A 23,469-nucleotide genomic window follows, 5' to 3' on the forward strand; every position below is an offset into this window, starting at 1 on the left:
ATTTGTTACAATTGGGAATACTCAGATTTAAAAAGTCTTACGTATCCTAAGCAGAAAAAAAAAAAAAAACCATAAAGAATAAAATTAAAATAAGTGCAACTGGGAATGGTGGCTTATACCTGTAATTCCAGCACTTGGGGAGGATGGGGTGGGTGGATCCCTTTAGCTCAGGAGTTTGAGGCCAGCCTGGAAAACATGATGAAACTCCATGTCTACTAAAATAAAAAATAAGATGGGTGTAGTGGTGGACACCTGCAGTCCAGCTACTCAGGAGGCTGAGGTAGGATAATTATTTGAAACTGGAAGGCAGGTTTCACAGTAAGCTGAGGTCTCATCACTACACTCTAGCTTAGGTGACAGAGTGAGATTCTGTCTCAAAAAGGAAAAAAAACGTGCTATTTTTGAAGTAACTCAGTATGTGCCAACAGGCTAAACTTACCTGTTCACTATTATCAATTGTCAGGTGTTTTTAGACTCACCCTAAAGCATAAGAACAAGAAATAAAAGCAATCAGCAAAAAGAAATTATCAGAGAACAAACAACAGAAAAAGCTCTTAGCACTTTTATGAAATCAGGTCAAATTGTCTTCAAGACAGAAAAAAATTCTCAGCAATAAAAAGGGTCAGTGAAAAAGAGTATTTTGTCAGAAAGATATCAGTTTTAAGATTTGATACATCCAATAACATGTAAAAATGAACACATCCATCATAAAAGTAAAAAACCAATATGTGACTACAAGGCATCTCATGGTTTAGAGCTAATTTTTTGTTAGAATACCACCACAGTTATTTGAAAAGGGTATGTTATTAAAATATGTAAAAATAAGTAACACCCTTCTGTTACAGAAAAGTAGTCCCCATCCAGACCCTAAGAGAGGGTTTTTGAATCTCAAGAAAGAATAAAGCATGAGTGTGCAGCAAAAAGTAAAGGCAAGTTTATTAGGGAAGTAAAATGGTGAAAGAACAGCTACTGCATAGACAGAGCAGGATGTTCTTGAAAGTAAGAAAAGGAACACATCCACCTTAGGTACAATGCTTGTCTATATGGGTAGATGTGTTCTGCTACAAGAGTTTGTAATAAAGAATTAATTTTCTTAATTGCAACATATATTTCAAGAATCAATACTATCATATTTAAAGCAAAATTAGAAATGCCTTTGTTCTCCAGATATCGCAATATCTGGACACTCCCAAGTCTGGGTCTGTTTAGTAAACATTATTAATTTGTTCTCTTGACTGTAAACATGTAGAGACTAGGAATGACTAACTTTCTGGGATGGCAGTCCAGCAAATCTCAAGCTTCAATTATCTAGCCGTCACTCAAAATGGAGTCACTCTGGTTCCAGTGCCACTAATGTATTTCCCCCTCCCTTTACAAGAGGAGTTTAATCCCAAGCATTGCAGAGAGGTGAAAATCCATCTTCTGTAACTTCCTCAGGCTAAATAGGGACAATGATATTCCTACCTATGTATTAGGGTTTCTCGCATTCAGGGTAGAGAGAAGTTCAGTCAGAGAGGATTAGTATATTTAAGGTCCTTCATAACTCTTAGTCTCAGCAAATGTGATATCTGGAAAATTAATAAGTGGGCAATTTAAGAAAACATTGAGTGAGCTTCTCTTGCATTCCTACACAAAAAATAAAACTACAATGGATTCTAAAACAGCAAAGCAAAATCAGCAAAAATATTCCAAATAAACTTAACAGGAAGGCTTTCAAGAATTGGGCACTTGTTTGAACCAAGCCAATATAGAATCAACTGATAGCACGTCAATGGCAGATATATGTGTCTAAACCTTTCATAGCATCGGTAATATTATGTGAATAGTCTGGAACATACACACAACATTAAGTTTTGAACGGAGCACAAGTTCCCTTTTCAGCTGCTGTTAAAATGGCCAAAGCTTACGATTTTGTAAGAGTACCTGCCTAATCTGAGAAGTTTCCTCAGTTGAGAAGGTAAGGGGCCTGGAAATGTGGCTCTCACCTGTAATCCCAGCACTTTGGGAGGCCAAGGTGGGTGGACCATTTGGGGTCAGGAGGTCATGTTGTCCAGCCTGACCAACACGCTGAAACTTAATTTCTCTTAAAGGTACAAAACTTAACCACGTGGTAGGGCCACATGCCTGTAATCTCAGGAGACTGAGGCAGGAGAATTGCTTGAGCCTAGGGGGCAGAAATTGTGGTGAGCCAAGACTACACCACTACTTTTCACTCTGAGTGATAGATTTGAGATGCTGTCTCATAAAAATATATATTAAAAAAAGGTAAAATCATGGCCTGCATTATTGAAATCTGTAGCAGTGTGTGTGGCTAAGGCTTCAACTTCTAACTTGATTGTAGTTAGAATTGTTTCTACCTGTGGGGAAAACCTAGCCATCAGATATAACCACCAAGATGACCATTTTTGTTGCCTATAGGAAGCTTTTACAATTTCCAGGTTAGATAGAGGAGAGTCCAATTTTGTGAGGATACATCCTGGAAGATAAAGGTCAACCAAAGTACAACTTCCAGTCCAGTAATAATGTAAGTATGGCCAGCCATGAGTTCCACGTGCCCATAATCATTCCCAAGAAGAAGGGTAAGAACTCATTTTTGGCAAATTATCTTGCCATTCCATTCACATGTTGTTGGTTAAAAGAAGGATCTGATTACATTGTTGAGATGAGAGCTGTCTCATATAATAGATCAATCTGGTGGTGATTATAATTGTGCCTTTCAAAAAATGGAGGTGCTTTGCCTGATACCTGCACTTGAACAGCTGTCATTCACCCAAGTTCATTATGTATAGCATTACCTAAGTTGGAGTGGATGTTAGCTGTTTTCTAATTAGATTTAAAAGGTGCCATCTTGTCTCTTCATAGAAATGGAAGGACCTAAGTCCCATATGGCTGTGATACATGGGAGAAGAGGGGCCATGTTTATAATGTTCCATTTCCCAATAATAATAAAATCCTCATAAACTTAAGTTGACTGGTTGAATATGCCAGGGCAACACAACGGTAGAGGATGGCAGCAATTCCCCTCATACCTAATAGTTTCTTTGGTTATATAGAGACGCTAAAGTCTGTGCCCACTCAATAAATAAGTTACTGTCTACTTGATTCCAATTTATACCCAAAAGTAGAATACCAATCTATATCTTTATGTTACCCATCACTTTAATTTTTTTCTGAACAGAAGTCAGAAGTCACTGATTGGTTCACAGGAATAAATGGAATCAGTCTCTTGTGTTCCATCAGCCTGTGGGACTACATAAGAGACAGGATTTAATTGATATAAGTAGACCCATATCTTTATTTCCAGAAGCTTAAATACAATTGTGGTACTAAGGAATTCCTGGGGGTGAAGATAGGTTTTGGGTAATTGTCATTATGAAAGATGGGACATTATCTCTCTGTAAGTTCTTAGGCAACCAAAATCTAGGAATTACTCCTTTAGTAGGAGTTCAGAAACCTCTATTTCCTTTTGAGATTGCTTAGGAAAGTCCTGGACCAAATTGGTAAAAGTGCACATGTTCACAAATCTGAGTTACTCACTTTACTGTTTTAACTAAGCCTTTTCTTGTAAAAAGCTGAGACATTAATTGAAACATGGAATTTCTTCCCAAATGTGTAGAGTCATGCAAATGCTTAACTATTTTTCACTGATTGTCACCTGCTATTAACAGTTCATCAAGAATGTCTAGTAACAAAGCCTGATATTTCAATAAACAACCCCCTGTCATCCACTGGTGTCCTTTAGCTTCTAGTACTCTTTATATTTGGTGTGAAGTTAAAACCTCCATATGTTGTCCTAAAACCAGTTTATTGGCTTCATCTACTAAAAGAACAGTTGCTGCTACTGCCCTGTGGCATCCATACATAACGAGAAAGTAATATGAGAAAACCAAAGTCCCTAAGAATAACTTAGAAGATAGGTAAAATAGCTTCTATAAGTTTGTCCGTCTATCTCCACGACCATATAGTTTTGGGGTGACAGAGGTCCATTATAATGAATGAAAACTGAGTAAGCAGTCCAGAAAGAAGTTAACAAACCTACCTGCCACATCAAGTGTTACTGAGGTTCTTCTGGAGACATGGCTAGTTGTTCAATGGGAGGTGTAACAGAAGTTTTCAGACCCTATAACTCTTGAGCTTCCCTGGCTATTTTAGTCATCATTGGTTTGTGTGCCAAAGGCTCCCTTTGGAATGCTGGGTAACCCTCTTCCAATGGCCAGTTTTCTTCCAGTGTTCACACTGATTCATGCCTAAGCCATGGTGACTTGGACACTGAGCTTTGTAATTACCACCTTTCAGCTTCACATGTTCAGGCCAAGAGCCAGGAGGCAACCTCATATGGAAGGTGAGCTTAAGGTTGCAGCTATGAGCTGCACCTTGTGGGAGGCCCTTCTTGCTCTTTCTGCTTCTTCTGCTTTTTCCCCTTATTAAAAACTAAAAATGGTATATCCAAAAGATGTTACATAGGAATTTGGGGACCCATAGTTGCTTTTTGTAGTTTCCTATAGATATATAGATATAAGGTGCGGACTGTGTTACAAAATACACTCCAAAAACCTTTTGTCCTTCCCTTGAGGCAGGATCAGTGTTAGTATATTACCTGATTGTCTCAATTAAAAGCACTTGAAACAAATCTGGATTCTCATATATGTGCTGAGAAACTTCCTTAACCTTTTCACAGTTAACAGGCTTTTTTGTACATTTCTTCATTCTTTTCAATAAACAACTGACCATATCATCTCTTGTCCCCAAGTCCTCACTAGTCCTTCGATAGTTCCTCTCTGAATCTTGATCTGGGAAGGCTATACCTCCTGCCTAACATATATAATGGTTTGTGTTGTAACCCAATACCTCATGTGCATGGACTCTATCTGTCCCCAAAATGCATTGTTTCTCTTCCACTGTACAACACATAGACGACAAAACATGCAGATTCTGCCCAGTTAAACTATAGGTTAGAGTTAATTTCTCAAATTTATCTGTAAATTTTCCTGGATCTTCAGAGAAATGATTTTCTCTTTACATAGGGCCAAGGCAGACACAGAAAAGGGAACATGCACTTTCACAGGGCCTTATTCCCCATTTGCCACCCCTCTGAGTGGACAAAGATTTTCCTTTAGAGGTAAACAGGAGGCTCCACTGTGAGTAGTACTTGCTGGTCTAAGTTCCTCAGGGCATGGTAGGTACAGAGTGGGGCTGGAGTAGATGAAGAGATCCCAATAGTACTTTAAAGTGGACTAGAGAGGGAAACGGCCAATACATCTGAACATTCAGAGCTGACAGAAGGTAGCTCTGCTTCACCCAAAAATGCCCACTGAACCAGAAGGAGAGGGTTTGCATTAAAGAGTCATCTAGTATGTTTATCTCTTTTTCCTATTTTTCTATCATGAAACATGCAGGGTTTTATCCTGACTGAGCAGCAAAAAGTGCTTGAACATATGGTATTTTTATCTCATTTTCTCTCCCACTTACAAAATAAATTGAGTTGATGTATACTATTACAGCATTAGCTCCAGTAAGAGGCTATTTCTCTTGTTTTTTGGAAAAATACGGAGATCAAATGGTATTACATAGAAAAAACAGTTTTCTCCTCTTAAGCCGATTCAGTTTAAACTAGTCTCAGCATTCAAGCCATTGGCCATTAAAAATAATGAGAGGTTTTTAAGGCCAATTGCATTAATGAGGAGATCCCTGCTGAAAATTGAATTATCTTATTCACATTATCCAAATAATGTAAGTGAAACAAGCCATGAATATTAGGTAAATCACAATATGGACTTCCACAAAAATATCAAATTAAAGCAAAGGAAACAAAGAGGATTTACGTGAGAATAACCTAAGCAAGCAGGCCCTGGGCAATAGCAGACAAGCAAAGCTGGTTTGCCGAAGTTCAAGAAAGAAGTGTTTTTGTTTTTCTTTTTTTAGTGTGCAAAATGAAACAAAACATCAAGGAGAAAAGACCTGTTATTTCTATCCTAGTGGTTCTTGATGATCAGAATAGTGGCAAAAAAAGTAACCATATCTACTTAACCCTATTGCTTATAGCCGTTAAACACCAAATCTAAATCAACAGTTTTAGAGACAATGGCTTCAATGCTTTTTGTTCCCAATCTTTCATAAGCAAATAGATGAAAATTGAGATGCTCACAGGGAAAGAGTAAGTTAAAAACCCTAAGACCAGTTAAACAGTCTCCTGAAAATGTCAGTGAAAGAGAGACAGCAACCAAGAAATCTATTCATCGAGTAAATAAGATAAAGCTGATTAATACAAACAGCATAGCTTGTGGTGGCTGCCAAACACATTGTTAGCCAAGGGTAAGGGATCTCTAACCACGTAAATCTTAGAAGAAATTTTAACCCTTCTAAGTCAGGCCTCTAAACCAAAGTCAGTCAAGAGTCTTTGCCTTTTTACTGTTTGTTTTCCTTTTTTTTTTTTTTTTTAATGGAGTCTCACTCTGTGACCAGGCTGGAGAGCAGTGACAAGATCTCAGCTCACTGTAACATCTACCTCCTGGGTTCAAGTGATCCCCCTGCCTCACCCTCCCAAGTAGCTGGGACTACAGTGTGCACAAACATGCCCAGCTAATTTTTGTATTTTAGAAGAAATGGGGTTTCACCATATTGGTCAGGATGGTCTCGATCTCCTGACCTCATGATCCACCTGCCTCACCATTCAAAAGTCCTGGGATTACAGTAGTGAGCCACCACGCCAAGCCTCTTGCCTTTTATTAAGAGGGACATCTAACCTACTCTACCTTAGGATACTGTAGCTCCCATAACTTGGGCATCTAACCCAATCCCATTTTTTACCAAGGTATAGGCACCCAACTTACCCAAAGTCAGCCAATTGTTGCATACAGATAATTTTCCTTTGGGTCAGGTAGTCTCTTCAGTGTCATCCTTGGTTCACCAGAAGTACATTAGAGGACCCCACCACTTACGCAAAGTTGGTAGTTTTCTCACTATAGTCCCTTCTGTGGTCTCCAGAAATATGTTACAGGACCCCAACACTTACCAAAAAGTAGTCATTAGGTCAGAGTTTGTGCACCACAGTCCCTTCTGTGGTCACCATAAATATGTTTCAGGAACGGGGTCCCAATCCAGACCCCAATTGAGGGTTCTTGGATCTTGAGCAAGAAATGGTTCATAGTGAATCCGCAGTGCAAAATAAAACCAAATTCATTAGGAAAGTAAAGTCGTAAAAGAACAGATAATCCACAGAGAGAAGGACATTCCAGAAAGTAAGAGGAGGAAATCCTCTTACTTGCTCTTCTCCCTCTCTCTCTCCCAACTCTTCCCCTTCTCTCCAAGCCCACCAACATATAAAAAGAATAATACACAGCAATGAACTAAGATTTATTCCAGCAACAAGAATGGATTCAAAATATAAAAATCAATGGAGGAGGTGGAGCTAAGATGGCTGAATAGGAATAGCTCTGGTCTACAGCTCACAGCATGAGAGACACAGAAGATGGTTGATTTCTGCACTTCTATTTGAGGTACCAGGTTCATCTACTAGGGAGTGCAAAACAGTGGGTGCAAGATAGTCGGTGCAGTGCACTGTGCGTGAGCCAAAGCAGGGTGAGGCATTGCCTCACTTGGGAACCACAAAGGGTCACGGAGGTCCCTTTCCTAGTGAAAGAAAGGGGTAACAGACGGCACCTGGAAAATCAGGTCAGTCCCACCCTAATACTGTGCTTTTGTAATGGGCTTGGAAAATGGCACACCAGGAGATTGTGTCCCACACCTGGCTCAGAGGGTCCTATGCCCACAGAGTCTCACTGATTGCTAGCACAGCAGTCTGAGATCAAACTGCAAGGTGGCACCAAGGCTGGGGGAGGGGTGCCCACCATTGCCCAGGCTTGCTTAGGTAAACAAAGAAGCCAGGAAGATTGAACTGGGTAGACCACACCACAGCTCAAGGAGGCCTGCCTGCCTCTGTAGGCTCCACCTCTGGGGGCAGGGCATAGACAAACAAAAAGTCAGCAGGAACCTCTGCAGACTTAAATGTCCTGTCTGACACATTTGAAGAGAGTAGTGGTTCTCCCAGCATGCAGCTGGAGATCTGAGAAAATACAGACTGCCTCCTAAAGTGGGTCCCTAAGCCCCAAGCAGCCTAAATGGGAGGCACCTCCAATTAGGGACAGACTGACACCTCACTCGGCCAGGTACTCCTCTGAGACAAAACCTCCTGAGGAACAATCAAACACCTGAATTTGCGGTCTCATGAAAATCCACTGTTCTGCAGCCACTGCTGCTGACACCCAACCAAACATGGTATGGAGTGGACCTGTAGCAAACTCCAACAGACCTTCAGCTGAGGGTCCTGTCTGGTAGAAGGAAAACTAACAAACAGAAAGGACATCCACACCAAAAACCCATCTGTACATCACCATCATCAAAGACCAAAAGTAGATAAAACCACAAAGATGGGGAAAAAACAGAGCAGAAAAACTGGAAACTCTAAAAGGCATAGCACCTCTCCTCCTCCAAAGGAATGCAGTTGCTCACCAGCAATGGAACAAAGCTGGACAGAGAATGACTTTGACGAGTTCAGAGAAGAAGGCTTCAGACGATCAAACTACTCCGAGCTATGAGAGGAAATTCAAAACAATGGCAAAGAAGTTAAAAACTTTGAAAAAAAATTAGATGAATGGATAAATAGAATAACCAATGCAGAGAAGGGCTTAAAGGAGCGGATGGAGCTGAAAGCCAAGTTTCAAGAACTATGTGGAGATTGCAGAAGCCTCAGGAGACAATGCAATCAACTAGAAGAAAGGATATAAGTGATGGAAGATGAAATGAATGAAATGAAGAGAGAAGGGAAGTCTAGAGAAAAAAGAGTAAAAAGAAATGAACAAAGCCTCCAAGAAATATGGGACTATGTGAAAAGACCAAACCTACGTCTGATTGGTGTACCTGAAAGTGATGGGGAGAATGGAACCATGTTGGAAAACATTCTGCAAGATATTATCCAGGAGAACTTCCCCAACCTAGCAAGGCAGGCCAACATTCAGATTCAGGAAATACAGAGAAAGACACAAAGATACTCCTCGAGAAGAGCAACTCCAAGACACATAATTGTCAGATTCACCAAAGTTGAAATGAAGGAAAAAATCTTAAGGGCTGCCAGAGAGAAAGGTCGGGTCACTACCCACAAAGGGAAGCCCATCAGACTAACAGCTGATCTCTCGGCAGAAACTCTACAAGCCAGAAGAGAGTGGGGGCTGATATTCAACATTCTTAAAGAAAAGAATTTTCAACCCAGAATGTCATATCCAGTCAAACTAAGCTTCATAAGTGAAGGAGAAATAAAATACTTTACAGACAAGCAAAGGCTGAGAGATTTTGTCACCACCAGGCCTGCCCTAAAAGAGCTTCTGAAGGAAGCACTAAACATGGAAAAAAAAACTGGTACCAGCCACTGCAAAAACATGCCAAATTGTAAAGATCATCAAGGCTAGGAAGAAACTGCATCAACTAACGAGCAAAATAACCAGCTAACATCATAATGACAGGATCACATTCACACATAACAATATTAACTTTAAATGTAAATGGGCTAAATGCTCCAATTAAAAGACACAGACTGGCAAATTGGATTAGGAGTCAAGACCCATCAGTGTGCTGTATTCAGGAAACCCATCTCATGTGCACAGACACACATAGACTCAAAATAAAGGGATGGAGGAAGATCTATCAAGAAAATGGAAAACAAAAAAAGGCAGGGGTTGCAATCATAGTCTCTGATAAAATAGACTTTAAACCAACAAAGATCAAAAGAGACAAAGAGGGCCATTACATAATGGTAAAGTGATCAATTCAACAAGAAGAGCTAACTATCCTAAATATATATGCACCCAACACAGGAGTACCCTGATTCATAAGGCAAGTCCTGAGTGACCTACAAAGGGAATTAAACTCCCACAAAATAATAATGGGAGATGTTAACACCATTTATACAGGCAAAAAATGCATGCAAAAATGCTCATCATTACTGGCCATCAGAGAAATGCAAATCAAAACCACAATGAGGTACCATCTCACACCAGTTAGAATGGCCATCATTAAAAAGTCAGGAAACAACAGGTGCTGGAGAGGATGTGGAGAAATAGGAACATTTTACACTGTTGATGGGACTGTAAACTAGTTCAACCATTGTGGAAGTCAGTGTGGAGATTCCTCAGGGATCTAGAACTAGAAATACCATTTGACCCAGCCATCCCATTACCGGGTATATACCCAAAGGATTATAAATCATGCTGCTACAAATACACATGCACACGTATGTTTATTGTGGCACTATTCACAATAGCAAAGACTTGGAACCAACTCAAATGTCCAACAATGATAGACTGGATTAAGAAAATATGGCACATATACACCATGGAATACTATGCAGCCATAAAAAATGATGAGTTCATGTCCTTTGTAGGGACATGGATGAAACTGGAAACCATCATTCTCAGTAAACTATCACAAGGACAAACAACCAAATACTGCATGTTCTCACTCATAGGTGGGAATTGAACAATGAGAGCTCATGGACACAGGAAGGGGAACATCACACTCCAGGGAGTGTTGTGGGGTGGGGGGAGGGGGGAGGGACAGCATTAGGAGATATACTTAATGCTAAATGACAAGTTAATGGGTGCAGCAAACCAACATGGCACATGGATACATATGTAACAAACCTGCACATTGTGCACATGTACCCTGAAACCTAAAGTACAATAAAAAAATCAATGGAATATATCACATCAATAGAATACTAGACAAAAGTCACAGGATCATCTCAATAGACAGAAAAGATCTCATTTTGCAAAATTCAACACACTTCAGAATAAAAACACTCAGTAAACAATACTTTGCCAAAGTAGCAAATGACATCTAATAAGAAAAATACAATGTAGCATAATAATTTCTGCCAAACATGAAGACAAAGATCTGATTTTTAAAATTTGCCTAAATTCCTGTCTAAGGTGTCTGGGTAGCCATCCCCTACAAAAAGTAAATTCTTAACAGATGGAACTTATTTAACCCTGTATATTGTGTATTACTTTCCAATGCAATTCTGGCATAACATTATGTAATGAAGAGGAAGTCAAACTATTTTATGTCAAAACATGTGTATTTCCAATATTTTGAAATGGTCTTGCAAAGCTGTCCTTTGTGGTGACAAATTTGTATCTGTAAAGAATCTCTATTAACATGGCTAGATCTTTTTCTTCAGGCTCTGCCAATCCTGAAGAGTTAAACTAATAGTTTAGCAACTTTTTAAGGTCTGAATAGGAAACATTTGTCATTTTTCTAAAGGCAGCCCCTATAAGACCTCAAAAGATCATTGGTCTCCACAATCTTTTAGCTTAGCTTGAATATTTCCTTTTTATTAATCCGAGATCTTTTGACAAACTCATTCAATTGTCAACAAGAAAATGTTTAAATTAACGTATAGCCTTGAAGCTACTTCTCCATGAGTTGTGTTGTCCCACCTTTCTGGACCAAACCGATGAATTTCTTAAATATATTTGATTGATGTCTCATGCCCCCCTAAAGTAGAAAAAGAAAAAAAAAGCTCCATCCAAACAACCTTGGGAACATGTTCTCAGTGTCTGCTGGAGGGTGTGTCATGGGCCATGGTCACTCATATTTGGCTCAGAATAAATCCCTTCAAAATATTTTACAGTTTGACACTTTTCATTGAATATAATTTTGTGCCCCAACATTTGGGGCCTCAGAGAAGACTTAGGACCCCAAAGGAGTTACCCAAACTTAGAGCTAAGGCACCAGCAGTACCCATTAGAGCCTACACAACTTCAAGCTTCTCCTCCAGTGGAGACGGTAAGTCCTCCTGGGCCTGAGATCTCTCTTTTGGTTGACAGTTCCGGATTTATTCAAGCTGGCTTTTCTCCTAGAAAGTTGTTTTACGGTTATAATTCTAGCCCAGAGATGCATTCTAAAGTGTTTTCTCTATTGTTTTTCTCCCAAAATTAATCTTAATTCAGTTTGTGCACATTTGCATGAGGAAATGGACTGCTGTTTTCATAGGTTAAGCAGAGTCTGAGATTTCTCAGCTCCAAAGGAAAAGGGCATTTGTGTCTCCCAGCTGAAAGACACTCCTGGGTGACGGAAGACTTCATGGGAATGTCTGAGGGGTTGATCCCCCATGATGTGCAGCAGCCACACAAGGTAATCCCCGACAAAAATTCATTGTACAAATGGCTCATCCAGGAAGTGAGTATAAGGGATGATCACCTAGTGTCTTGAGCCCTCTCGGAGGTTACAGACTTTTCATGGGATGTGTGTAAGCAGGTGAAATGAATCAGTGGTGACACACTGTGAAGCCCTGCCTATAAGCAGCATATCAGCCCACCACACTGAAACCCTAGGACAGAGCTCAGTGCCCCCTTTGAAGAAAGAAAAAATGTGGAAAACAAATAATCTAAGAAAAAGGCAAAAACAAAGAGAATAATCTTTTTTCAAGCACTCTGTAGGTTTTGTGGCACCACAGCTTGCTACAGTATATGTAAAATAGAAGTAATATGGTCTTTATGCACATTTACATTGAGGAAAAACAGCCCTATGATTGACTTTCAAACTACAGAATTCATATTTTTTTTTGTTTTATTTCATTTTCTGCCTGCTTTTAATCTGCTCTTGCTTTTCTACTAATATAAAAACCACAATTTAGTGCTAACTGACTTTTTTATTAATTTGCAAGCTGAGGAGGTTTTAATTATCTCATGTTCAAAGTACTAAAGTAATACTATGGAATGGTTGTGTTTTTATGTATATGTATGTGTATGTGTGTGTATATTTAAAAGGTTTTTAAGCCACCTGGGTCCCGGAAGTGTGACATGGCTGTGGCATTGCCGTCCTAGCTATGTCTGCCATTTTCAATTTTCAGAGTCTGTTGAACATAATCTTGCTGCTTATATGTACCTGTGCTTATATTCGATCCTTGGCACCCAGCCTCCTGGACAGAAATGAAACTGGATTGTTGGGTGTATTTTGGAAGTGTATCAGAATTGGTGAGTGGAAGATTTCTTATGTTGCAGTGTGCTGTATGGTAATGGGCTTCAGCATTCTCTTCATACAGTAGCTGGAGAAATGCCAGAATTTAATTGCCATCAGCTTTCACTGTGAACAAGGACTTACTGCAGAAAATAATGGAAAATATGGTTAACTGTTTTATCTCCAAACATTGAATGAGATAAAATTCCAGATGTTGTTCTCTATTTTTATGTTATTGGACCAATATTCTGTATAAATAATCAAGATGTAACCATTTAGTAGTCTGTAACAATCAATCAGAGTACTGTCCCTACAATATTACATTCTGCAAATGTTATTCTGTTTTGTCAGATACCAAATTTTAATGATATCTCTCTAAGGCACATAGTAAACAGAATTTGTTCATTATTCAAGTTCATTTCACTGTGATCTGGAAATGATTTAATCTTTATAGAATGAGATGTTTTTTGGACTAGCATTTTAGTAAAATGTCTTAATTTGTATTGATAAGGATTGCATTCATATTTAAGAGTGCTCGCTTTTCCTCTGGGCACACCATTCTGATCATTAACCAGGGTACCTGTACCCTTATCAAACTCTAATTTATGACAAGTATATAAAATATTTAAAACAAACTTCTTATGCACTTCTTAAGGAGGAAGGCAAATGAGACTTAACTTAAAAGTGGTAGTGGGAAAATGTTGGTATGTAACATTAGTGGATTTAGACTCACCAAATGGCATAGCAGGCTCTGAAACCTCTTGTCAAGAGTAGGTGTTTTGTGCATTAATTTTTACCAGAAAGCTATCTTTCTCTGAAAAACACAAGATTCTTAGAATGAAAAAAATTATAAGATAATTATCCTATAGGTGTTTTTCATTCTTTGCAGTGTCATGGCTTTAAAAATGAAAGAGTTATTTTAATTGCCCTAAACAAACTTATTTTCATTTTGTTTTTTTAATACAGTACTTTAAATCCAGTTTGTGTTTTGTCAACTTGAACTGGAATCTCTTTTGTTACTTTGGAGGTGATATATAGTTTTCAAATCTACTGATTTGTATACTGTTGCATAAGTGTCTTTGAACTTTGATAGTGAAAGACCTTCGACAATTTTTAGTCTAAGCAAGAGGAATATTGGGAATGTTACTTCAAATTTTAGAATACAGTCGTTATTTTAAGGTCATGGTTAACGTTTCTTAAAGTTCAACTGAAATTCAGTTAAAATTTCAAAGCTAAGAAGAACTTAAATCTTGGCTAAAAATAGATACATAGGAGTAATAGTAGTTAATATTAATTAGATTGTTTGAAATTAATCAATCAGCTTAAATAATTTAGGAATCAAGTCCAGTGTCCTGTTAGTGCCCTGTTCTACTGTGCCAGGCACTATCTTGAATGCTTTTACACGTTCAAATTCAAAGTAGCTCTTTCATACTGGGAATTCATCATAAAGGTAAAGTGAAGAAACTCTCCCTTTAAAAAAAAGAAAATTGTTTCTAAATTAATGTGCTAGTATTTATTTCTGCAGAAACAAAATATGGTACTGAAAAACACCTATTTTTATTTTAAACTAATTTAAACCACTTGGAATGGATTCTAGGAAATATTTTAAGTTTCTGTGTTGCCTGTGGTGGCTTTTTTGGGGGGATGCTTTTTGTTTTTGTTTGATTTTCTGTTTTAACTATCTGCAGATTTTGTTTGTTTGTATTGTTTTTGGTTTGTTTTCTTTTCTTTTGCAATAGAGCTGTTGTGGATTATGGGTGTATTTATTTTATGTTTTTGGTATGTCTGTGGCAGTTAAAAAGTGGTATATTTTGCTTTAGATTGGGAATCAGATTATGATAATTGTTTTTCCTCTAAACTGTCTCTTGGGCTTTACATTAGGCCAAGGATTTTCAGTGTTTCTCAAAAATAGGACTCTTCTCAGTGTAACCATGCAGAGTAAGTCACCTTTCTGGCTCTAACTTCTGGGCGGCCATCTGTTGTCCAGCTCTGCTGCCAACTGGACATTCTGAAAGCCATATCAACTAATTTTTTGTGTGCTAAGACATATCTAATATGAAAAGAGGAAGAATATTCTAGATATTCTAAGACATTTCTTAATTTGGCACCTCAGAGGAGGTAGGTAGAAAGTAGAGGAAGAGACAATTTTGGGGGAAATTTTGTGGAAACATACAAAATATTTTTCTGGGTATAGATGCTAAACAGAGTGGGAGGTAACGTATTTGTAACAACAACCATTCTGACATTTTGAAAGACAAACTCTAGAAGAAGTCAGGGAGAGACACAATATGCATAAAAGCAATTAACATTCTCTTTAATATTTTTTTTTCAAAGAGCACTACTGAATCCTATTCTCTAATTCAAAGGGCAGTGTAGGTGAATTTTAAGCCCACAGAATATTGAGCTATTTATCTTGTGGTCTTGGTAGGGTGGTGGGATGAAGAAGAGGATTAAAGATCAACTTAAACATCATATAGAATATCTTTTTTTAAACTTTTATTTTAGGTTCAGTGGGACATGTGCACATTTGTTATATACATAATCTCATGTCAAGGGGATTTGTTGTACAGATTATTTTGTCACCCAGGTGCTAAACTTAGTACCCAGGAGTTATCGTTCCTGCTTTTCTCTCTCCTCACACCCTCCACCCTCAAGTAGGGCCCAGTGTCTTTTATTCCCTTCTTTGTGTACCTGAGGTCTTTAGCTCCTACATCTGAGTGAGAACATGTAGTACTTCATTTTCTGTTCTGTGATAGTTTCCTAAGGATAATAACATCCAGCTCAGATGCAATATCTCTATCACATAAATGCATTTTTACAGGGCAGGATCAGATGATGGACACTGAAGTCCTCAGCTTGCTAAATTCAATTGCTCTCCCTAGCCCTCTTTCTGGCTTCAGGGTCTTTTAAGTCCACCTATCCTGGCATTTTTTTGTGTGCTGATATTTAGTTCTGGATTGGCTTCAGCAGTGCTAATAGGAAGGGGTTGTCTTTTCAAGCAATCTTAAATGGTGATCAATCAAAAGACCTGAGTCTGAATCCCTTCTGCAGCTTAAATAATTTGAGGATCAAGTCCAATGTCCTGTTAATGCCCTGTTCTACTGTGCCAGGCACTATCTTGAATGCTCTTACGTGTTCAAATTCAAAAAATCTCTTTCATACTGGGAATGATAGTAACATGTAACTTGCAATACATTCCTTCATCTTAGTAATAAGATGATCAGTCTAGTTAGGAAAAAACAAAGATTTGGATAAATTAACTTTTCCAAGTTTATAGAGCAAAAATAAGCAGATCTCTGCCTTGTTTTGTGAAAAAGATTTAGCACTGATAAATAGAATATTTCTATTCCTACACCATTCTTTCAGTATATCATCACTGAAGACAGGAAGATAGGCACACACAATCTTCCCCATAGTAACTCATGTCATGTGTGTCCATGTGAAGAGACCACCAAGCAGATTTTTGTGAGCAACAAATCTTTTTAATCACCTGGGTGCAGGCGGATTGAGTCCAAAAAAAGAGTCAGCAAAGGGAGATGGGGTGGTCCCATTTTATAGGATTTGGGTAGGTAGTGGAAAATTACAGTCAAAGGGTGTTGTTCTTTAGTGGGCAGGGATGGGGGAGTCATAACGTGCTCAGTGGCAGAGCTTCTGAGTCAGGAGAAGGAATTTCTCAAGGTAATGTCACCAGTTGAGGCAGGAACTGTCCATCTTCAATCCTTTTATGTTTCTTCAGTTGCTTCATACCATGTGGATGTGTACATGCAGGCCTGGGATCAGAGGCCTGACATTCCTGTCTCTTTATATTAATAAGAAAACTAAAACTAAATAGTGTTGAAGTGTTGGAGCAGCAAAAATTTTAGGGAGTCATACAGAGATAATGGGCAGGGTTTCTTACACCTTCTTCAAGTGAGATTGGGTGGCATGTGAACCTAGAGTGGGAGAGATAAAGCTGAAGGAAGATTTTTTGGTAAGGGGCAATATTGTGGGCTTGTTAGAAGGAGGATTTGTCATATAGAATGATTGAGGATGGCCTGGATGCCATTTTGTATGAATTGAGAAACTAAACAGAAGACATAAGGTCTGAATAAGAGAAGGAGAAAAACAGGTGTTAAAGGACTAAGAATTGGGAGAACTTAGTGTCAGGCATCTGAGCCCATGCCTTCACGTATACATCCAGATGGCCTAAAGTAACTGAAGAATCACAAAAGAAGTGAAAATGTCCTGTTCCTCCCTTATCTGATGACATTACCTTGTAAAATTCCTTCTCCTGGCTCAGAAGCTCCCCTAGTGAGACCCTTGTGATCCCTGCCCCTGTGCACCAGAGAACAACCCCCTTTGACTACAATTTTTCACTAACTACCCAAATCCTATAAAACAGCCCCACCCCTATCTCTCTTCACTGACTCTCTTTTTGTACTCAGCTGGCCTGCCTCTTGGTGAAATAAACAGCCTTGTTGCTCACACAAAGCCTGTTTGGTGGTCTCTTTACCCAGATGTGCGTGACATTTGGTGGCAAAACAGCACCATGCTGTTATATGGGCTGAAAGAGGTTTCCTCACTACACAAGGGTCCTCCATCATTAATTCCTCTTTATTTTTATTTTTTATTTTTTTAAAAACAGTAAGGAAAACTTTATTAGAGAGGGATTTTGCAGGAGGTGAGAGAGACCGGGCTTAACTTTGCATACAACAAGGAAAAGTGGGAATTTATAGCCAAGGATCGGGGCGGGGAGACGAGGCCAGTGGATGGAAAATTACTAAAAGGAAACATCACAGGTAAGGGGGTTTCTGGCTAACCTGGCCTGATAAGATTCTTGAAGGCAGGCCAGGGTGATTACATCACTGGAGCATGGTGGAGGATGAGGAACCTGATCAGATATGAAGGATGATCAGATAACAGAGGATGAGGGATTCTGGCTAAACTGACTTAGCACGATTATTGTTAAAAGTGGGCAATGCAGAGCTACAAATATTTAAGTCCAAAAGTCAGGACTTTTGTTGAGAAGAGCCTTCAGAGGAACCTGATCAGAGTTTGGTCATGAAGAGAATCTTTGTCACTGTTCAAAAAATGTCTGATAAGTAATTAAATTATTAGAGGTTAGTTGATATATTATCTAAATGTGTTAGTAATTTAAATGGTTTGGCATATTTTCGGACTTGAATTTTATAATATTTAGATAATGTAAAAATAGGAACTTAGAGCAATGTTAAGCATTGGGGTTTCAAAGTGAAGCCTCCAAATTCTTCCCTTGAGGACTCCAAGCTCCATCTTTAAGAATCCAGGGTCTGATTTTTCTTTCTTTCCTTCTTTTTTTTTTTTTTTTTGAGACAGAGTCTTGATCTGTCACCCAGGCTGGAGTGCAATGGTGTGACTTGGCTCACTGCAAACTCTGCCTCCTGGTTTCAAGAAATTCTCCAGCCTCAGCCTCCCTAGTAGCTGAGATTACAGGAATGCACCACCATGCCTCACTAACTTTTTTGTATTTTTAGTAGAGATGGGGATTCACCACATTGGTCAGGCTGGTCTCGAACTCCTGACTTCACGATCCATCCACCTCGGCCTCCCAAAGTGCTGGGATTACAGACGTGAGCCACCGTGCCTGGCCCCCAGGGTCTGATTTTTCTTTTCTTTTTTTTCAATGATAATAACTTAATCTTCTATTTGATAAAGAAGAAGGAGAAGGAAGAAGAAGAAAAAGAAAGTGGGATAAAGGATCAGAAAGGGAGGAAAATAGAAAAAATTACAGTATGACTCCAGGGTAGACCTGTTTTGTTGTTGCTTTTTTGGTTGGTTGGTTTGTCAGTTGTATTTTTTCATATGTTTAGCCATGTTGGCCAGGCTGGTCTCGAACTCCTAGCCTCAAGTGATCAACCCGCCATGGCCTCCCAGAGTACTGGGACTACAGGCATGACCCACCACGTCCAGGCCCATATTGCTTCTGGCCTCTGTGGTAGACCTCCCAGAAGGGGCAGCCAGGCAGAGGCGCTCTTCACTTCCCAGACGGGGCGGCCGGGCAGAGGCGCTCCTCACTTCCCAGACGGAGCAGCCGGGCAGAGGTGCTCCTCCATTCCCAGACATGGTGGCTGGGCAGAGGCACTCCTCACTTCTTCCCAGACGGGGTGGCCGGGCAGAGGCCCTCCTCACTTCCCAGAGGGGGTGGCCAGGCAGAGGTGCTCCTCACTTCCCAGACGGGGCGGCTGGGCAGAGGCGCTCCTCACTTCACAGACGTGGCGGCCGGGCGGAGGCGCTCCTCACTTCTTCCCATATGGGGCGGCCGGGCAGAGACACTCCTCACTTCCTAGATGGGGTGGTGGCTGGGCAGAGGGGCTCCTCACTTCCCGGACAGGGCGGCCAGGCAGAGGCGCTCCTCACATCACAGACAATGGGTGTCCGGGCAGAGGCGCTCCTCACTTCCCAGACGGGGCGGCCAGGCAGAGGCGCTCCTCACTTCTCAGATGCCGTGGCCGGGCAGAGGCGCTCCTCACTTCCCAGATGCGGCGGCCGGGCAGAGGCGCTCCTCACTTCCCAGATGGGGCAGACAGGCAGAGGTTCTCCTCACTTCTTCCCAGATGGGGCAGCCGGGCAGAGACACTCCTCACTTCCTAGATGGGGTGGCGGCCGGGCAGAGGGGCTCCTCACCTCCCAGACAGGACGGCTGGGCAGAGGCGCTCCTCACTTCTTCCCAGACGAGGGAGCTGGGCAGAGGCGCTCCTCACTTCCCAGATGGGGTGGCTGGGCAGAGGCACTCCTCACTTCTTCCCAGACGAGGTGGGCTGGCAGAGGCACTCCTCACTTCCCAGAAGGGGTGGCAGCTGGGCAGAGTCGCTCCTCACATCCCAGATGATGGGCGGCCAGGCAGAGACCTTCCTCACTTCCTAGATGGGGTGGCTGCTGGGCAGATGCACTCCTCACCTCCCAGACGGGGTGGCTGGGCAGAGGAGCTCCTCATAACCCAGATGATGGGCGGCCAGGCAGAGACGCTCCCCACCTCCCAGACGGGGCAGTGGCCGGGCAGAGGCTGCAATCTCATCACCCTGGGAGGCCAAAGGCAGGCGGCTGGGAGGCAGAGGCTGCAGCAAGCCAGGACCACGCCACAGCACTCCAGCCCGGGCAACACCGAGCACCAAGTGAGCGAGCCTCCATCTGCATTCCCAGCACCTCGGGAGGCCGAGGCAGACAGACCATTCGAGGTCAGGAGCTGGAGACCAGCCTGGCCGACATGGTGAAACTGCGCCTTCAGGCAAAGGAGAAAAACCAGGGAGGGGTGGTGGCATGCGTCGTCAATCCCAGGCAGCCTGCAGGCCAGGGCAAGAGAATCACGGGAGCCAGACGCAGGGAGTCTGCAGCGAGCCAAGTGTACTCCAGCCTGGGCCACAGAGGGAAGAAAAGAAAGAAGAAAGCAAGGGGGAAGCCAGGCATTAATGCCTCTTTAATAAGAAGGCTTCTCAAGGCTGCCTTACTTCCGAGGAAAGCTGGAGTTATTCACCACAAGGGCCACCAAAAGGCCTCAGATCCCATCTCTCAGGGCAATGCTTATGCTGATAAGGTAGTTAAGCAAGCAGTTAGCATTCCAACTTCTGTCCCTTATGGCCAGTTTTTCTCCTTCTCATTGATCACTCCCAACTACTCCTGAACTGAAACTTCCACCTATCAATCTCTTCCCACGCAAGGCAAATAGTTCTTGGACCAAGTAAATATATACTTCCAGCCTCACAGGCCAATTCTATTCTGTCGTCATTTCATAACCTCTTCCTTGTAAGTTATAACCTGCTAGCCTGACTCTTAAATCCTCTCATTTCCTTTCCATCATGGAAATCTATCCTCAAAAAATCACTTTTCAGTGTTTCATATGCTATTCTACTACTCCTCAGGAATTTATCAGACTCTCTCTGTTCCCTACACATCAAGCTCAAGAATTTGCCTCTGTCCAGGACTGGCAAATTGACTTTGCTCACATGCCCTGAGTCAGGAAACTAAAATACCTCTTGGTCTAGGCAGACACTTTCACTGGATGGGTAGAGGCTTTTCCCACACAGTCAGAGAAGGCTGCTGCAGTCATTTCTCCCCTTCTGTCAGACATAATTCCTCAGTTTGGCCTTCCCACCTCTGTATAGTCCAATAACAGACAGGCCTTTATTAGCCAAATCACCCAAGCATTTCTCAGGCTCTTGGTTTTCAGTGGAAATTTCATACCTTTTACCATCCTCAATCATAAGGAAAAATAGAACTGACCAATGATCTTTTAAAAATACACATCGCAAAGCTCAGCATACAACTTAAACAGGAGGGCTCTGTCAAGGATAGAGCCAAAATCTCACCAGCCAAGCTGAATCCTCTTGGGCACTCTCTAATTTGATGTCCTGGGTCCTCTCAATTCTTAGTTCTTTAATACCTGTTTTTCTACTTCTCTTATTTGGATTTATGTCTTCCATTTAGTTTTTCAATTCTTACAAAACCATATCTAGGCCTTTACCAATCATTCTATATGACAAAAACTCCTTCTAACAATCCCAAAATATCACTACTTACCACAGAATCTTCCTTCAGCTTAATCTCTCCCACTCTTATGTTCCCATGTTACCCGTAATCCTTCTCAAAGAAGCCCTGAGAAACATTGCCCATTATCTCTCCATATCACCCACAAAATTTTTCACCAACCCAACATTTTACCACTATTTTCTTTTATTTTTCTTATTAATATAAGAAGACAGGAATGTCAGGCCTCTGAGCCCAAGCCAGCACACAGACCTCCAGATGGCCTGAAGCAAATGAAGAATCACAAAAGAAGTGAAAATGACTGGTTCCTGCCTTAATTGATGACATTACCTTGTGAAATTCCTTTTCCTAGCTCAGATGCTCTCCCACTGAGCACCTTCTGACCCCCGCCTCTGCTGCCAGAGAACAACCCCCTTTGACTGTAATTTTCCACTACCTACCCAAATCCTATAAAATGGCCCCACCCCATCTCCCTTTGCTGACTCTCTTTTCAGACACAGCCCACCTACCCCCAGGTGATTAAAAAGCTTTATTGCTCATACAAACCTGTTTGGTGGTCTCTTCACATGGACACATGTGACAATACATAGAGCACTAGGTGAAAGAGATGAAGTATATATTACAAAGTACAACGTGATGGCCTTTATTATTCAGATAATACCAGGATTCTAGAAGAAAACAAAAAAGGGTAACAGTTCAGTTAGGGTTTGAACTTCCAGAGGAGCATTGCTTAAGCTGAACCTCAGAGTATTGTACAAAAGAACAGTCACCTGTTAAGAACTAGAGATACCCTATCTTGTGCCACTTTGAGAGTATTAAGACATAGGCCTAGAAAGGTAGATAGAGGTTAGATCCTAGACTGCCTTTTATTTTTCTCTTTCCTGTTGATTACCAACCTCAAAATGGAGGTCGAATATGTTTTTCCTCCTGCCTAACACAAAACTCCTTAAGGGTAAAAATTTAAATCCTTCCTTGTTGTATGTGCAAACAAGATTGAGTATATTCATGCCTACCTTATTTTGGACTAGAAATACAATACCATACTTTCTGAAGACTTGCCTGAATAGTATACAAGGTGGAGGCAACTGATTATTTAGGTCAGTATTTTTAGAAACTCTTAATAGCTCATACTCCATTTATGCCAAAAGCAGCACTGATTGTTAAAGCACACACCTGCACAAGAAGCAAAGAGGGTTGCATTTACACGTCCTGACTGCACAAAAAAAATTTCCAAAAAGCTAGGACTTATGCATTTTGTAAAGCCTTTGAGAAGTTACTGGATCATAGGAAGCTTATAATAAGAATGGAAGATTCTTAACTATCTCACTTTGTTTGGTATCCAGTAACAGTAGATGTTCAAAATATGTAGTTGATTAATACCAGCATTGTGAATGCTGCACACCCTTGTGATTATTATGAAGCAAGTCACTACTAGCTTCTGAAAAGTAGCTTCATAATTATGTTATTTTTTCACTGCCTTCCATGAATTCTACTTTGCCCTCAACTAATCCCCAAAATCTGAAATGATACTGCAATATCAGAAAAAAAGGAGGAGGTGGAAATATGTTTCCTGTGATTTTAAGAGTAGAAAGAATCATTCACATCTCTGGTTAGTTCATATGTCTAGTATGTAATAAAAGTCAAGATGAACTCTCAAAAATATACAATAAATAAATAAATAAAAGATTTTCAATAATGTCTATAGTTTTATGTTCAACTGGCAGTTAAATCCAACTTAATTTCCCTCTAGAACACCAAAATTTTCTCCACCACTTTATGATGTAAATTTTGCTATCTGACATTCACCTGAGTTGTTTTCTTTAATATGAAAATGTAGGACTATTTAGCTGACTACTGTCTAGAGTGATGCAACATGTTATCAACAATTTGAAAGTCTAAGATAGGAAAAAAGGAAGAAAAGAAGGCTTTATCAATCTAAGATGTATTTTATCAGCATGC

The 23,469-nt window shown here is 40.6% G+C and overlaps 1 protein-coding gene and 1 long non-coding RNA gene across 2 annotated transcripts in view; one reads left to right on the top strand and one right to left on the bottom strand.

Annotated features, from left to right (window-relative positions):
• LOC129476764 (uncharacterized) overlaps positions 1-23,469 on the bottom strand; it is a 141,214-nt gene that overhangs the window by 107,665 nt on the left and 10,080 nt on the right. Inside the window, exon 2 of the long non-coding RNA XR_010119786.1 lies at positions 440-480. This is a non-coding gene — a long non-coding RNA (uncharacterized lncRNA). The remainder of the gene's footprint in view (positions 1-439; positions 481-23,469) is intronic.
• On the top strand, positions 12,837-13,099 carry LOC129476763 (protein kish-A-like). The gene has a single exon (XM_055269620.2). It carries the CDS (start codon positions 12,881-12,883, stop codon positions 13,097-13,099), a length of 219 nt encoding a protein of 72 aa, XP_055125595.1. The 5' UTR covers positions 12,837-12,880.

The sequence above is a fragment of the Symphalangus syndactylus genome, chromosome Y, assembly GCF_028878055.3.
Source record: "Symphalangus syndactylus isolate Jambi chromosome Y, NHGRI_mSymSyn1-v2.1_pri, whole genome shotgun sequence".
NCBI classification, from domain to species: Eukaryota; Metazoa; Chordata; class Mammalia; order Primates; family Hylobatidae; genus Symphalangus; species Symphalangus syndactylus.